The 16,080-nt window shown below is 37.1% G+C and overlaps 1 protein-coding gene across 3 annotated transcripts in view; it reads left to right on the plus strand.

Annotated features, from left to right (window-relative positions):
• The window catches only part of CNTNAP4 (contactin associated protein family member 4), a 250,798-nt gene that overhangs the window by 194,420 nt on the left and 40,298 nt on the right, over positions 1 to 16,080 (plus strand). For all 3 annotated transcript variants that reach the window (XM_077754042.1, XM_077754043.1, XM_077754044.1), the window contains one exon: positions 636 to 763. In XM_077754042.1, the coding sequence (XP_077610168.1) occupies positions 636 to 763 (128 nt within the window). The remainder of the gene's footprint in view (positions 1 to 635; positions 764 to 16,080) is intronic.

Consider the following 16,080-nt stretch of genomic DNA (forward strand, 5'->3'; position numbering starts at 1 on the left):
ATCCATAAAGCAAACATTAAAAACTATAAACAGACATATAGCTAAAAAGTGAGTAAAAAATAAAATTGAATACAATGAAATACAGAATAAACCAAGAGATTTGGGAAAGAAGGCGCAGAAATATGCCTATGGGAAATCCATAAGAATAAATAAGAAATAAATAAGAAATCCTATGGAAAGAAATAAGAAGCAAGTAACAGAATGGTAGATCTAAGAACACAGTATCAGTCATTATACTAAATGTAATTATTTAGTAATTTGTTTACTTGTTTTCTATGTCTTTTGTGTTACTGAATTATAATTAACATAGAAGATTATATTAGTTTCAGGTGTGCAACATAGTGATTGATAGTTTTGTACATCACAAAATGATCACCTCACCATAACCGTTCCACCGAAAAGGTAGAAGGTGGTCAATTGAATTTCAAAATCACCGACTAGAGTCAGTTTGCAGGCGACGTGAAAATGTGGCCATATTTTCATATGCTTTTAAATGAACAATTTGTTCCTCGCCCTTTTGTGTGTGCAGCTTTAGCACAGAAGATCTTGGCTTCGAAACGCAGTAAGGATTAGTGTTTCCTTTATAAATACAAATTACAATTTTAAGAATTTTGTTGTTGTTCCTGTTTTTTTAGGACCAACGACACTGGATTCCTTTCTTATAAAGAACACCTGCCGGTGAGGAAGATCGTGGTTACAGACACGGGCCGACCGCACTCGGAAGCAGCTTATAAACTGGGGCCTCTACTCTGCCGGGGAGACAGTAAGTGGTGGCATCGTGCTGTAAACGTATGTGAGGACGCCGATGTCACTTAGGACTCCCGTTTCTATCATATAATAATTCGTCAGACTTCTCTTGTGACACCGAATGAGCAGTGTCTGAAGTCTTTCTTTCAGTCAGTCAGCAAAGAACATACCCTCGTAAAGGGCAGACAGAGCCCTGTAACAAAGGCTGTGACACCAAGCCTTGTTTGGCTCCCAAGAGAAAGAAACCACTCGGCATCTTGATTTGATTGGCTGAGAAGCACATCCCAGCTTTCCTAAATGTCTACGTGCCATTATCCGTATAGGAAAGCCTCAGTGCTGCGTAAAACTGTGAAGAACGTATGTGAGTTTCCTACTGGTGGGCCCTTGGTGAAATTAGAGCAGGAATAGAATCAAATGCCAGTTTTAGCAAACATGTTTCAACTTTTGATCTCATTTTTTTTTTCCAGTTTGTGTGTCTAACTCTAAATCAATGGGACATGCTGTTTTGTATATTCAAGGTATTAACGCTCTAAAGCAGAATTTTAAAATTCAAGTACAGACTCAGAAAGTATTTCTTTTCAGCAGGGATTGAAATGAGCATATATATCCATATGCATGGAGATTGATGCATTAATTATTTGTGCTTTTAGTTATTTCCAGGACTGGAAATGGGAGAAATAGTGATTTACATTAAAAGTATACCTTAAAATAAAATTTTATTCTGGGGGTTCCACAGAGAAAGAGACGATCCAACAATGCAGGGGATTTATGGCGATACATAGCAGAAGCTGCTTAGTTAAAAAGCAAAGATGATACTGGCCCATAAAAATTTATATATACTTGTAAAAAATGTTTGCCATTATACCTACCATCCCTAATCTTAAGCATCTCTACTTCCTGTTCTGCCAGGAGGCCTTACACAATCACATGAAGCTGACATAGGATATTTCATGGAGAGAAAAATTATGTGCAAAGAGATGAGGTTGTAAACTCAGGATGCATCCAGGGGAGTACGATGATTTTGTGACTGTGGAGAAATTGTTCTGTATGTCACACACAGTTTTCCCTGCTGGCTCGGATCTTAACCCTTCAGGGGCCTGAGCTGGCTTCCTCCCTCCCCCTTATTTCATTTGCCACAGTCCCCGGGGAAGTGTCTGTTTGACTCGGGTCACTACCACTAGCACTTAGGGCTGCTTCTCACAGACTTCCTGCCATGAACTTAAATACACTGCACTTTTCACTTAAAGCAGACATTTTCCAGGCAAGGCAGTTGTTGCCCCTCGGTGGACATTTGGCAGTACCTGGAGACATTTTTGGCTGTTAAAATTGTTGGGAGGTTGAACACTATTGGCGTCTAGAGGGAGAGGTCAGGAATACTGCTAAATATCCTATAATGCGCAAGACAGCCCTCTCCAATAAAGAATGATCTGGTCCGAAACGTCAATGGTACTAAAGTTGGGAAACCAGAGCATTAAGTGTTTGTGACCATGGGGATGCAGAGGGAGGAACAACATTAGGAATAAGAATTTACAAACAATTTAAGTATTTAGAGACCTGCTAATTTCAGACTTTTAAATGAAATAGTAATTAAGATTTTCATTGTCCTTCTTGCCTTGTACATCTAGTTTAGACCTGAGGCTCATCCTCACATAACGTCATAGGACTGCTCTCTGCATAGAGGGCTCTTCCTTATTTTCTCAGTCAGAAGAGCAATGGCTACAGAATGGTGAATGCCCCCCTTCCTCTACATGGGAAATCTGCACCCCCGAAAGTGCAATGCCCTCTGCACATTTTGTTTTCTTTCCAAGTGAGATGGACTGGGTTGATATGGGACTTCTAGGTATGGAATCATGCACAATGGGCCTTATAAGCAGAAGAAGGGTATGCCGACACTATCCTGAAGGCAGTGGGACCTGAATATTGAATAATTTAAGGCTTAGAAATAGCTTAATCTTCACAATCCAATTGAAAATGTGAATACCAGTTATAAATTTAAAGACCAGCAAAGTGACCTTTGATGTAAGACAAGGAAAAATGATGAGGACTTGAACCAGGCAGTAGTTGGCATAGGACTTAAGGAAGGGACTCCGATAAAGAGGTAAATTGAGTATGATCTAGATGTGAGTGGAGGCTGAAAACGTGTGAGATGATCTTTCTGATCTTTCTGATCTAAATAAAGTCTCTGTGGCAGTAAGGATGCTAGTACTCTTCACTGAGACAAAGGGGATTTTAGGTTTTCTTTGACAGAAAAATGGAAAAGTGAGTATAAAAAATAGACATTTTGATTTTATCACACAAACTAGAGATGTTGAAAATTTTATATCTAGCCATGTTTTTCTAGGGAAGAGGACAGAAGCTTTGAGAAGACAGGACGAATAAACAAAAATGAGTATGAGACCTATTGGTACCAAATAGGAGCTTGCCCCTAATTAATTGATGTCTTTTTCCAAGGTCTTCTTTTATTTTTTCTTTTCTTAAACGTTTTATTTATTTCTAGGAGAGAGAGAGAGACAGCGTGATCAGGGGAGGGTCAGAGAGAGAAGGAGTCACAGACTGAAACAGGCTCCAGGCTCTGAGCTGGCAGTCAGCACAGAACCCGACGTGGGGCTCGAACCCACGAACCGCGAGATCATGACCCAAGCGAAAGTTGGACGCCTAACCGACTAAGCCACCCAGGCGCCCCGTCTTTTATTTTCTTTTTAACCTAGGTGGTTCTGAAGTCCCATGTGACCACTGCTATTGTTGTTTGGTCCCAGAAGCATAGGTAACGTTGTTAGGTGCCTGTCCTAAAGCACAACTGGTATGAATGATCAAGCTGCCTTTAAAGTTGTGCTACAGACACAAAACTTAGTAAATACTGTTGTCCTTATGAATGTATTTATTTATGAATATAGAAATAAATTGAAGATATATGTCAAAAGTAAATGGCAAAATTTGACATCCTATTTACAATAAATGCAAAATAGGAAGTAAAGAGAACATCCTCAGTGTTTTAAAAGACATATATGGGGAACCTGGGTGACTAAGGCCATTAAGCATCTGACTCTTGATTTAGGCTCAGGTCATGATCTCATGGTCATGATTTCATGGTCACTATCTCATGGTTGTGAGATTGAGCCCAGGCTCTGCAACTGAGTATGGAACCTGCCTAAGATTCTTTCTCTTTTCCTCTGCCCCTCCCCTGCCCATACACTCCCTTTCTCTCTCTCTCTCTTTCTCTCTCTCTCTCTCACACACACACACATACACACACACATTTTAAAGGCGTCTATAAAAATCTGCCAGCTAATATAATACTGAATAGTCAAAGACTTGGAATGCTCTCCTTCTGAGATCAGGATCAAGGCAAGGATGTCTGCTCTCACCTGTCCAATCCAATATCATACTGTCGGTCCTCACACATGCAATATAGATCAAAAAGGAAGATATAAAATGTTCTATTTATAAATGATACGGATTTCTCGGTAGGAAATTTATAAGAACTTCTTTTTCTTTTAAGTGAGTTTAGCAAGGTCACAGGATGCAAGATCCATATTCAAAAATAAATTATATTTCTGTATTTTATTAATAAAAACTGTTAATTAAAATATTAAAGTACCTTTTATAGTAGCATCAAAAATATTAAGTTCTTTGGCACAAATATAACAAAATTACATAATATTGAAGAGCAATCACTAAAGAAGAACTAAATAAAAATGTAATAGTTGTAGATTGAAAGATTTGATAGTGTTAAGACATCAGTTTTTCTAAAATTGATACACAGATTTATTAAAATCACAGTCAAAATCCATTAGGTACTTTTTTTCCCGTTCTTTGTAGAAACTGGCAAGCTTATTCTAAACTGTGTGCAGAAACACAAAGAAACTGGAATAACTAAAACATTTTGGAAAAGAAGAAGTTTGAGACTTACACTACCTGATTTGAAGACATGTTACAAAACCATAGAATCAAAGACAGTGTGATACTGACATCAAGGTAGAGAAATAGATTGATAAAACAGAACAGAGAGCCCAGAATATATGTATTCAATTCATTTTTGACAAAGCTTCCAGGGCAACTCAATGGAGAAAGAATAGTTACTTTGAGGAACGAGTGCTGGAATAATTACAGTGCATTTGAGAAAAACAAAAGCAAACAAAAATCTCAACACATTCTTCAAACTGTATACAAAAAATAACTCAAAAGTAATCATATACTTAAATGTGAACCCACAAATGATAACATTCTTTAAGAAAATATAGGAAAAAAAATCTCAGTGACTTTGAGTTAGGCACATATTTCTTAAATACAACACCAAAGGCACGATCCATAAAATTGTTAAAAATGATAAATTGAATTTGACCAAATTTAAAAACAAACTACTTTTAAAATGACATTAACAAAAGAAAAGACAAGTCACAAACTGGGAGAAAATATATACAAAATATATATGTGATAAAGGCCAGTGTCCAGGAGATAGAAAGAACACTCTCTCTCACACAGTTCAATAATAAAAAATATTCAGATTAAGAAATGGGCAAAAATTAGCACATACACTTCTTCAGAAAAAATATACAGATTTCAAAAAGCACATTAAAAGATTCTCAATATCTTTAGTCCTTAGGAAAATGTAAAATAATACCACAATGAGATATCAATATATAACTGTTAAAATTGCTAAAATAAAAAAAGACAGACAATATCAAATGCTGGTGAAGATGCAGAGTAACTGGAACTCTCATTGCTCGTACAAATGCAAAATGCTTCAGCTGCTTTGGAAAATAGTTTGGCAGAGTTTTTTGCTTTTGTTTTTTTATAAATGAAACACACATTTTCCATATGATACAGCAATTCCATTCCCAGATACCCAAGAGAAATGAAAAACCTGTATGTAAAGGTTTATACTGGCTCTATTCATAGTCTCCTAAAACTGGAACCCACCCAAATGTCCGTCACCTAGTGAATGAATAAGTTTCCCATTTTACTGTGGTATAGCCACTCTATACTATGGAATACTTCTGAACAGTAAAAAGAAATGGAGTACTGATACATGCAATAACATAATGAATCTCAAGTGTTTTATGCTAAGTGGAAGAAGTCTTAAAATACTACGTGCTGAATGATTCAGTGTCTAAGATATTTTGTAAAAGCAAAACCATGGGAACAAAAATAGGATCTTGGTTGCCAGCAGCTTCAAGGTGAGAGGAATTCTGCAAAGCGGAACAGGTGAAGGACGTGTTCTATATCTTGAGTGTGGTGGTGGTTTCATGGCTTTATGCATCTGTCAAAATTCCTACACAAAGAAAGGATCATTTTTATTCATGTAAATTATCCTTCAGTACATCTGACTCCAAAAGAAAAAAACAAAACAACTAAATGCTAGTATGAACCAAATGCTCTTTTTAAAGAGAAGTTTTAGATTTAAAACAAAATTGAAAGGCAGATACAGAGATTGCAAAAGACTCTGAGTAGCCAAATCAATCTTGAGAAAGAAGAGCAAAGTGGGAGGTGTCAGACTTCCAGATTTCAAGTATACTACAAAGGTTTAGTAATCAAAACAGTGTGGTATTGGTACAAAAATAGACACATAGATCAGTGGATCCAGATATAGAGAGCCCAGAAATAAATCCACACTTAATCTACAAAAAAGGAGGCAAGGATATACAATGGGGAAAAGACAGCCCCCTCAATAAATGGTGCTGGGAAACCTGGACAGCTACATGCAGAAGAATGAAACTAGACCACTTTCTTACACCATATGCAAAATAAACTCAAAGTGAAATAAAGACCTGAATGTGAGACCTGAAACTATAAAACTCCTTAAAGAAAACAGAGGCAGTAATCTCTTGGACATCAGGGTTAGAAACCTTTTTCTAGATATGTCTCCCCAGGCAAGGGAAACAAAAGCAAAAATAAACTAAAATAAAAAGTTTTTGTACAGCAAGGAAAACCATTAACAAAACAAAAAGGCAACATACTGAATGGGAGAAAATATTTGCAAATGCTATCTGATAAGAGATAATATCCAAAATATATAATAATCTTATACAACTCAACACACTAATGCCCCCAAATAATCCAATTAAAAATGGACAGAGAGGAGTGGAATAGACATTTTCCCAGAGAAGGCAAAAAGATGGTCAATAGACATGTGAAAAGATGCTTAATATTACTAATCATCAAGGAAATGCAAAACAAAAACACAAGGAGATATCACCTTACACCTGTCAGAATGGCTAGTATCAAAAAGATAAGAAATAACAAGTACTGGCCAAGACTCTTGTTCACTGTTGGTGGGAATGTACATTGGTGCAACCACTGTGGACAACAGTGTTGATGTTTCTCAAAAAGTTAAAAATAGAATTACCATACGATCCAGTACTTCTGCTATTGGGCATTTGCTTAAAGAAAATGAAAGTAGTATTTGAAAAGATGTATGCATCCCTATGCTTACTGTAGCATTATTTATAATAGGCAAGATATAGAAACAACTATCCACTGGTAGATGAATGGATAAGTAGGAAGAAGCACTATATATTCTGTATTACATATGTAGTACATATATATCACTCAGCCATGAAAAAGAATGAGATCTTACCATTTGCAACAACACGGGTGGACCTAAAGGGTATTATGCTAAGTGAAATAAGTCAGACTGAAATAGACCAATACCATATGATTTCATTTATACGTGGAATCTGAAAAACAAAACAAAACAGAAACATACCCAAAAATACAGAACAAAATGGGAGTTGCCAGAGGGAATAAGGGTCGGGGGTGGGTGAAATGGGTAAAGGGGACTGGTTGGACCAGGCTTCTAACTATGAAATGAATATATCGGGGGAACAAAAGGGACAGAATAGGGAATATAGTCACTCACCATGAGTGCTGCATGGTGATAAATGGTAGCCTCACTTGTGGTGAAAACAGCATAAGGTATAGAGTTGTCCAATCTATGTCGTACACCTGAAACTAATATAGCATTGTGTGTCAAGTGTACTTCAGTTTTCAAAATCCCAGAAAGAAATTCATAAAACAGCAAAGGTTTTAGTAACATGATTATTCTCCAGGATACTCATAGAATCCTGCTGAATATGTTTCTGACTTATATTAACTTTAGCAGCAAAAGAATCAAAGAAAAGAATTACAGGAAAATATCTGGGTTTGCTGGCTAATACATTATAACTAGTCAGAGGGCTTACTCATGTACTTTCCTTTCTCCCAGAAGCAGTGGGAACACCCTCGTTTTGAGGCTCTATCCAAAGTCTTCTTGACCGAAACGAAGACTCATGACGGTTGGCATCTTCTTTCTGTATCTGTGTCCATAGGTCTATCCATGGGAGATATCCCTCAACTTCGGCATGCATAAAAATTAACTGGAGAGCATGGCCACTGTGCTTGCAGTGTCTTCAGAACTCTCCCCAAATGCTAAAGAGAAAGGGCGCATACCCAGTATTGACGCACAGGGTCAAGAGGACCTCTGCGGAGACCTTTCCCTGCTTCTGCACGTCCTGCAGCACAAGGAAAACTCATGGACCCCTGATGGATCTGTTTCTAATGCTTTTCATTTCCTTTCCTTCATCTGCAAAATCTCCCCAAGCCAAACATTTACTGAAACCTTTCACACTCAGATTCAAACCTTCCTCCATGAAGCCACCTGTAGGTCTCTAGAGGACTTAGCCTTATACTTTCAAAGAGTATTGAACAAATTACAGAGATATATTTTCATACTAGCTTTTAATTATTTTTGAGCCTCTCAAGAGCAGATCCATTGCTCATTTATTATTGTGTTCCTGGCACCTAGTACATTACCTGTTACATGAAAGATAATCAATAAATAGCAGTTTGTGAAAGAATGAGAATGATCCATCATATACAGCTCAAGAAACCTATAGCTTTGAATTATTTGAAAGAGACAGGAATAAAGTTTTGATGTGTAAGTAATTAAATGATGTGCAAATATATACTTTGAATGAAAAAGTTTAGCTTATATTGAAAGATGTATTCCAATTGAAAAATCACGTAGTACATAGAATATCTAGTTCCATCTGAACACTTTTTCATCAATACACTTGGACTTGGGCAGTGAAAGTGCTTTCAAATGAATACATGATTTTACTTAATATTAATGATTTTGAGTTTTACTCTTCTAATAATCCAGCACTTTTATAAAAAAATTTTTTTAACGTTTTATTTATTTCTGAGAGACAGCATGAGCAGGGGAGGGTCAGAGAGAGAGGGAGACACAGAATCCAAAACAGCCTCCAGGCTCTGAGCTAGCTGTCAGCACAGACCCCAACGTAGGACTCGAACCCACAAACAGTAAGATCATGACCTGAGCCGAAGTCGGACGCTTAACTGACTGAGCCACCCAGGTGCCCCACCAGCACGTTTATAAAACTGAAATACTTTCTACTTCTTGGAGAAAAAAATGTTTTGTGGTGCATTTTGTCTGTTTTCTGCTCTGTTGAAATGACTTACATTGCTCACTAGTAATTAATACTCAAGCAGCTTCACAGATGTGAGGGAACATTCTCTCCAATGCTTTCAAAAATATTTCCGCTTTTCTGAGACCAGAAATCCTGATAATGTTCAAGACTGTGATAATTTTATATACGTGCATACCTTTATTTATAGTTTTAATATTAAATATTAATGACTTAATTGATATAGTCACTATAGAATTTTAAAGTATACAGAAATGTATAAATGTCAAAGAAAAGAGTATACTACCCCCCCCAAGAGTCACACAGCTCAGAAATAATGATTAATACCAGTGAATATTCTTCCAGACATTGCTAGATATTCCAAGAGCAGGGTTTCCCAACTTTGACAATTCTGACATTGGGGTCCTTATGTTTGGGGGCTGTCCTGTGCATTGCTGGACATTTAGCGATATCCCTGGTCTCAACCCACTAGTAGCACGTCCCCAAGTTGTGACGACCAAATATGCCTCCAGAAATTTCCAAATGTCCCCTGGTGACAAAACCTTCGCATGTTGAGAGAAGCGCTACTCTAGACAGAAAACTAGAAAAAGCTAGAAAAAGGGATTGAGAAATAAGTTTGTAAAACTTTATTAGTGGAAATTGATGGAGAAAGAAGAAACCAAATTGTAGTCACAGGAATTACTTACATTATTTATATATCTCATAAATAGATGTTCAACTTGAATGATCCCACTAAACCTTAAAAAAAGATAATGAAAATTTACAAGGTTATAGTCACTAAGTTTTATATTAAATTCATTTTTTAAATTTTAGACAGTATTGATCTATTGTGAAAAATGGGAAAAGTCACACTCATTTGTCCTGTGCTCTCCTTTTCTCCCCCACCTTCCCTTGTTGCTAGTTTTGCTGTTATTTGTATATTTTTTATTTCTGAATGCTAACCGCTAGTCTATCATCTTAGCCTCTCTATTCTTGAATTTTTTTATTTTGATTTGCTTCTTCTCGGATTGTGTCGTCAGGTAGCTGATGTTTTCTGTTTTTCCTCCAGAAAGACTCATGAGTGTTGTGTGTCTTGAGTATGCACGGGCTTGGGAATATTTGTTGCCTCAGAACCCTAAGATAAACTTCACGAGTTTACCTTTATATTATTTTTTTGGTAACAGCTTTAGTGAGAAGTAATTCACATGCCCTGCAATTCACACATTTAAAGTGCACAATCTAATCATATTTTAGTATCGTTGATCATTTTGGTATATTACAGAGTTATGCAGCTATCACTACAACCCAACCAATTTTGGAACATTTTCATCACCCCAAAAAGTAACCTGTACCCACTGAGCAGACATTCCCTGTTTCCCTCCTGCACTAACTCCAACCCTCGTCAACAACATTTAGATAAAAACACAAGAGCATGTGGTCTTTGTGACTGGCTTCTTTCACTTAGCATGATATTGCCAAGGTTTATCCATGTTGTACTGTGTGTCAATGCTTCATTATTTTTTGCAACTAGATAATGTTCCATTGTATGGATAGACGACATTTTGTTTACCCATTAATCAGTTGACAGACATGTGGGTCGATTCCACATTTTGGCTATTATAAATAATCCTACTATGAACATCCATGTATGTATGTATGAGGTTTTTTTGTGGACATATGTTTTCATTTATCTTGAGTATATTTCTAGGAGTAGAACTTCAGGTGTGTAAGGTAACTCTACATTTGAACTTTTTATTTACCTTTTTTTAAATTTTTTATGTTTGTTTATTTATTTTGAGAGAGAGACACACAGCATGAGTCGGGGGCGGAAAGAGAGAGAGGAGAGATAGAATCCAAGTCAGGCTCCACACTGCCAGCGCAGAGCCCTATGTGGGGCTCGAACTCATGAAATCATGAGATCATGACCTGAGCTGAGATCAAGAGTTGGACACTTAACCGACTGAGCCACCCAGGCGCCCCTCGAACTTTTTAGAAACTGATGTAGCATTTTAGTGGGTCACATTTTGTGACTCGCCATTTGTACACATTATCCTACTTTTGCCTGCGCTGAGACATGCGGTCATCCTGTCCTTTCACAGCTTTTCCAGGTTATCTTTTGGCTGCTATTTCATTACAAAGTAGGCTTTTATTTTTATTGTTCCTCAAAAGGGTTTGTGTGTGCTTTATTCTCAGATTTCTTTCAAATATGAGAATGTCTGCCTATTGCTTTAACACACAAAAAAATTAGGCTGGATACATTTTCTTTCTCTCAGAAATTTGCAGAGTGCTCCTTTGTCTTCTGATCTTGAATATTGCTGTATTCTGAAGCCAGACTGATTTTTTCATCTTCTAGAGGAGTGGCTTTTTCTGACCAAATACTTTACTTTTCTCCCCTCGAGGTCAGTAACTTAACAAGGATGCATCTCAGTGTTGTGCATTGGCCTTAATTTTTCCTCAAGTTGGATGTCATATGGTGAATTATATCAAATGTATATTTTTAAAACTGGTGTTGCAAACATGATCTAAATTTCTGCTTTCAGTCCATTAATCTGACAAAGGTAGTTTCTTAACTCTGGCATTTGAATTTTTCTAACTATGTTATTCAATGTATTTCTTCTCAGTTAATCTGTTGTGTTGAAATTTTATGTCAATCAAGGAACCACCAAAACTTACATAGTTAAAAAAGATTGTTCTAAGTTTCTTGTTCTAAGAAATTCTTGTCATTGAAATTAGTTTTTTCATTTTGTCTGCATCGACTTGTTCAGCTGTCTGAGAAATCACAGCTGCCCAAAATGCATTAAATAATCAAAGGTGCATGTAGGCAATAAATAACTTTGCAGAAGTTACATTCGTAAACTGGAGAAAGATATTGACTAGTGATTTGGTTAATTTCTCTTCCATTCAACAGAGTTCTGTTCCATTTGGCAGACTACATATAAACCATTAAAAAGAGTGAGGATCAATTCCATTTTAACAGATAATCATATAATTTTGAAAACTCCACTATGTCTGATAATCCTTTACCAATGGGAAATTCTTTTCAATTTTTATATTTTTATTTTCTTTTCTTTGGTTTTCTTTATTTCATTTTCCTAATGTTTCTTCACCTTTTTTTAAAATCACTTCTTCCTTTTCCTCTTCTTCCTCCACTCTCTTCTGCTCCCCTCTTTCCCTCCCTCTTCTTACTTGTCTACCAAAGAATTTGAGTGCATTTACTGAGAAGTACAGTAAGCTGTCTTATTGCTACTTTGACAAAGGAAATCTTATTTTTTCATTCAACAAATATTTATTGAGCCTATACATCATTCTATGCCTTCTCCACATCCTAAAAGAGAGAGAGAGGGAGAGAATGCAGGCAGTGAGCAAAATAGACAAAAGTATCTGCATTCTTGGGGCTTGAGTTCTCTTGGAGGGAGATAGATAATAAAAAAGTAAAATATATGGTATGATAGATGCTAATAAAATGTGTTGTGAAGACAGTATAGTTGGTGTGGGATTGGAAATTTTAAATACAATGGTCAGAAAACGCTAAGAAGATGGCATTTGAATAAATGTTTGAAGGGAATAAGGGAGCAAGGCATGTGTTTATCTGTGAAAGAGTACTCTAAGACAGAGGAAAAAGCCAGAGTAACCACGGAGAGATGGGAATGTAGCTGATATGCTTATGGAACAGCAAGATGATCAGAACATCTGGAGCAGAGTGAGCAAAGAGAATGGCAGAAGACATTAGAAAATCTGGTAGTCATATCATGGAGGGTTTTGAAAGGTCTTTATTTTTCAATTTGAATGGAGATTGGAAAACATTAGACAATTTTGAGTAGAGGAGTGATGTGATCTAACTTACATTTTAATGAGATTTAACAGGGAAGGTGGAAGCAAGAAGGCCATTTATGAGACCTTATCACCAACCCAGCTGAGGAATCACAGTGGCTTGGGCCATGGGCACAATGACAATAGTTGTAGAATGGGAATAATTCAAAAGGAAGAGCAATACAGTTTGCTGATGGATTGATGTAGGTTGCAAAAGAGCCAAGAACGATACCAAGGTGTTTGGTCTAATAGTCAATTAGAGGCACAGAACTGGCATGTTCTCAAGATAGAGAATATTGCTGCTAGGGTCAAGGAGTTGAAGAAGAATATAAAGAACTCAGCTTTTGAACATATTACAGTTGAGATGACGTGTTCAGATAGAGATGTGGAGTTGTTAGTTTGAGAGCTCCAGGCTTCCGATATATGTTTGTAAGTCATCAGCATATTTAGAGCCATGAGACTGATCAGCAGGAATTACTGTGGATGGATAAGTGGGAATTCCAATATTAGTAGGGATTGGAGGCCTTCTAGCATTAATAGGTTAAGGAGGGGAGGAGAAAGAGAGGAAGGAAGGAAGGAAGGAAGGAAGGAAGGAAGGAAGGAAGGAAGGAAGAAAGAGAAAGAGAGAAAGAATTATAGCATTAATGAGAAAGGCAAGAATGTAATTCTGGATCCAAGTGAAGGAAATATTTCAAGGAGGGGAGAATAATCAACTGTGTTAATTGTTGTTGATAGGTTAAGATGAGGGCTGAGAATTAACAAAGGACTAGTATCTAGAATATATAAAGAATCCTCAAAAATTAACAGTGAATAAAAAAGAAACAATGCAATTAAAATATGCATATTATGGGCTGAATTGTTTCCCTACCCCCAAAGTTTATATGTCGAAGCCCTAACCCTAGTTTAACTGTATTAACTGGTAGAGTCTTTAAAGAGGTAATTTAAGTTAAATGAGGCCATAAGGGTGGGGCCCTAATTTGATTGGACTTGTGTCCTTATATGAAGAGGAAGAGACATCAGCCAGTTTCTTCCCACCCATGCACAGAGGAAAGGCCAAGTGAGAAGGTGGCCATCAGCAAGCCGGGGATATAATGGGTAAAAGAGATTTCAGCAAAGGACCACAGATGGCAATTAGGCACATGAAAAGATATTCGAAATCATTAGCCACTGGGCAAATGCATATCAAAACCACAATGAGATGTCAGTACACACCTTTCAACATGGCTATAAAAAGTGATACAGAATCCTGACCAGGATGTGGAAAACCAGATCACTCACACATTGCTGTTGGGGTTGTAAATGATATAGCCGCTCTGGAAAGGAGTGTGGCAGTTTCATAAAAATTAAAACAGGCAACTCTCCTATGACTCAGGGATTGCACTCCTGGGCATTTATCCCAGAGAACTGAGAATTTATGTTCATACAAGAACTTACACGTGGATGTTCATAGCAGCTTTGATTGTAATAGCTAAAAACTAGAACAGTCCAGATGTCTTTAAAGAGAACAGTTAAACAAATTTGGTACATCCGTACATGGAATACTGCTCAGCAATAAAAAGGAAGGAGCTATTGATACACACACTAACCTGGTGTATCTTCAGAGAGAAATCTGAGTGAAAAATATGTCAGTCTCAAAGGGCTACCTACCCTTTATTTATAGAACATTCTTCAGATGACAGTAGAGAATGGGAGGTGGTAATAGGGTTACAGAGGGGTAAGGGCAAGAGGGAAACGGATGTGGTTATAAAAGAGAAGCCTGAGGAATACTTCCAGTGATACAGATGTCCTGCATCTGGACTCCTTTCAGCATCAGTATCCAGGTTTCAATACCATGCTATGATTTGGCAAGATATTAGCATGGGGGAAAGCTAGCTAACGGATACACAGAATCTTTCCGTGTTATTTCTTACAACTGCCCAAGAATCTACATTTATCTCCAAATAAAAACTCAAATGAAAGAAATTATGTTTCCAGCTTTTGAAATGATTCTTACACATTCAGAAAGATCCATTTGACTAGTAAATTATCCCTTGCCTTGGTGTTTCTATATTTTACTTCTTTTTATTTACTTTTAAGAAAGGTAGTGTTAGCAAACTTACCGAGTTGTATACATTAAATAGGTACAGCTCTTTACAATTATACCTCAGTAAAGTGGTGCAAGAAAGAAAGGTAGGGTTAGCATGTCATATGTCTTTTGCTTTTAAAAGTAAAACACAGTGCCTTAAAAAAGAATAGCTTTTTCAAATATTGTTCTTTTTTAAAAACAGCCTGATTAAGGTATAATTTACACACCATGTAATTCGTGCATATAAAGTGAACTATTCAGTGACTTTTAGTATATTCACAGCATTGTATATCCATTACTACAATCAATCTTAGAACATTTTTATTATGCAGAATGAATTCCCACCCCTTAGCCCCTGTTATTCTCTAATTGCCTCCTCTCCCCAGTTCTAGAAAACCACTAATCTAACTTTCTGTCTCTATAAATGTTATTTTTTTTTAAGCTTATTAATTTATTTTGAGAGAGTGTGAGTGGAGGAGGAGCAGGGAGAGGGGGAGAGAGCGTCCCAAGGAGGCTCTGTGCGGTCAGCATGATGCAGGGCTCATTGCCACAAACTGTGAGATCATGACCTCAGCCGAAATCAAGAGTTGGACACTTAACTCACTGAGCCACCCAGGTGCCCCTAAATATGTTATTTTTAATGGATAGTCTATTAATGATATAAATAAAAGTTTACCGAAAAGACTTTTTTAAATTCTTTTTTTTTTTTAAGTTTATTTATTTTGAGGGAGAGAGAGAGCGAGAGAGCGAGCGAGCGAGCATGAGTTGGTGAGGGGCAGAGAGAGGGAGGGAGGGAGAGAGAATCCCAAACAGGCTACCCTGTGCTGGTGGAAGGCCCAACAAGGGCTCAAACCCATGAAACTGTGAGAACGTGACCTGAGCTGAAACCAAGAGTTGGACGCTTAACCAACTGAGCCACCCAGGCATCCCTTAAATTACTTCTAATCTTAACAGTCTACTAAACTAATTTATCTCAACGAGCTCTTTTTTACTTTGTGTATGGAATTCAGTCCTTAGTACATCTCCCTCTTCTATGTAAATAACTATCTGGAT

Source organism: Crocuta crocuta, unplaced genomic scaffold (assembly GCF_008692635.1).
Source record: "Crocuta crocuta isolate KB4526 unplaced genomic scaffold, BGI_CrCroc_1.0 scaffold61, whole genome shotgun sequence".
In the NCBI taxonomy this organism is placed as follows: domain Eukaryota; kingdom Metazoa; phylum Chordata; class Mammalia; order Carnivora; family Hyaenidae; genus Crocuta; species Crocuta crocuta.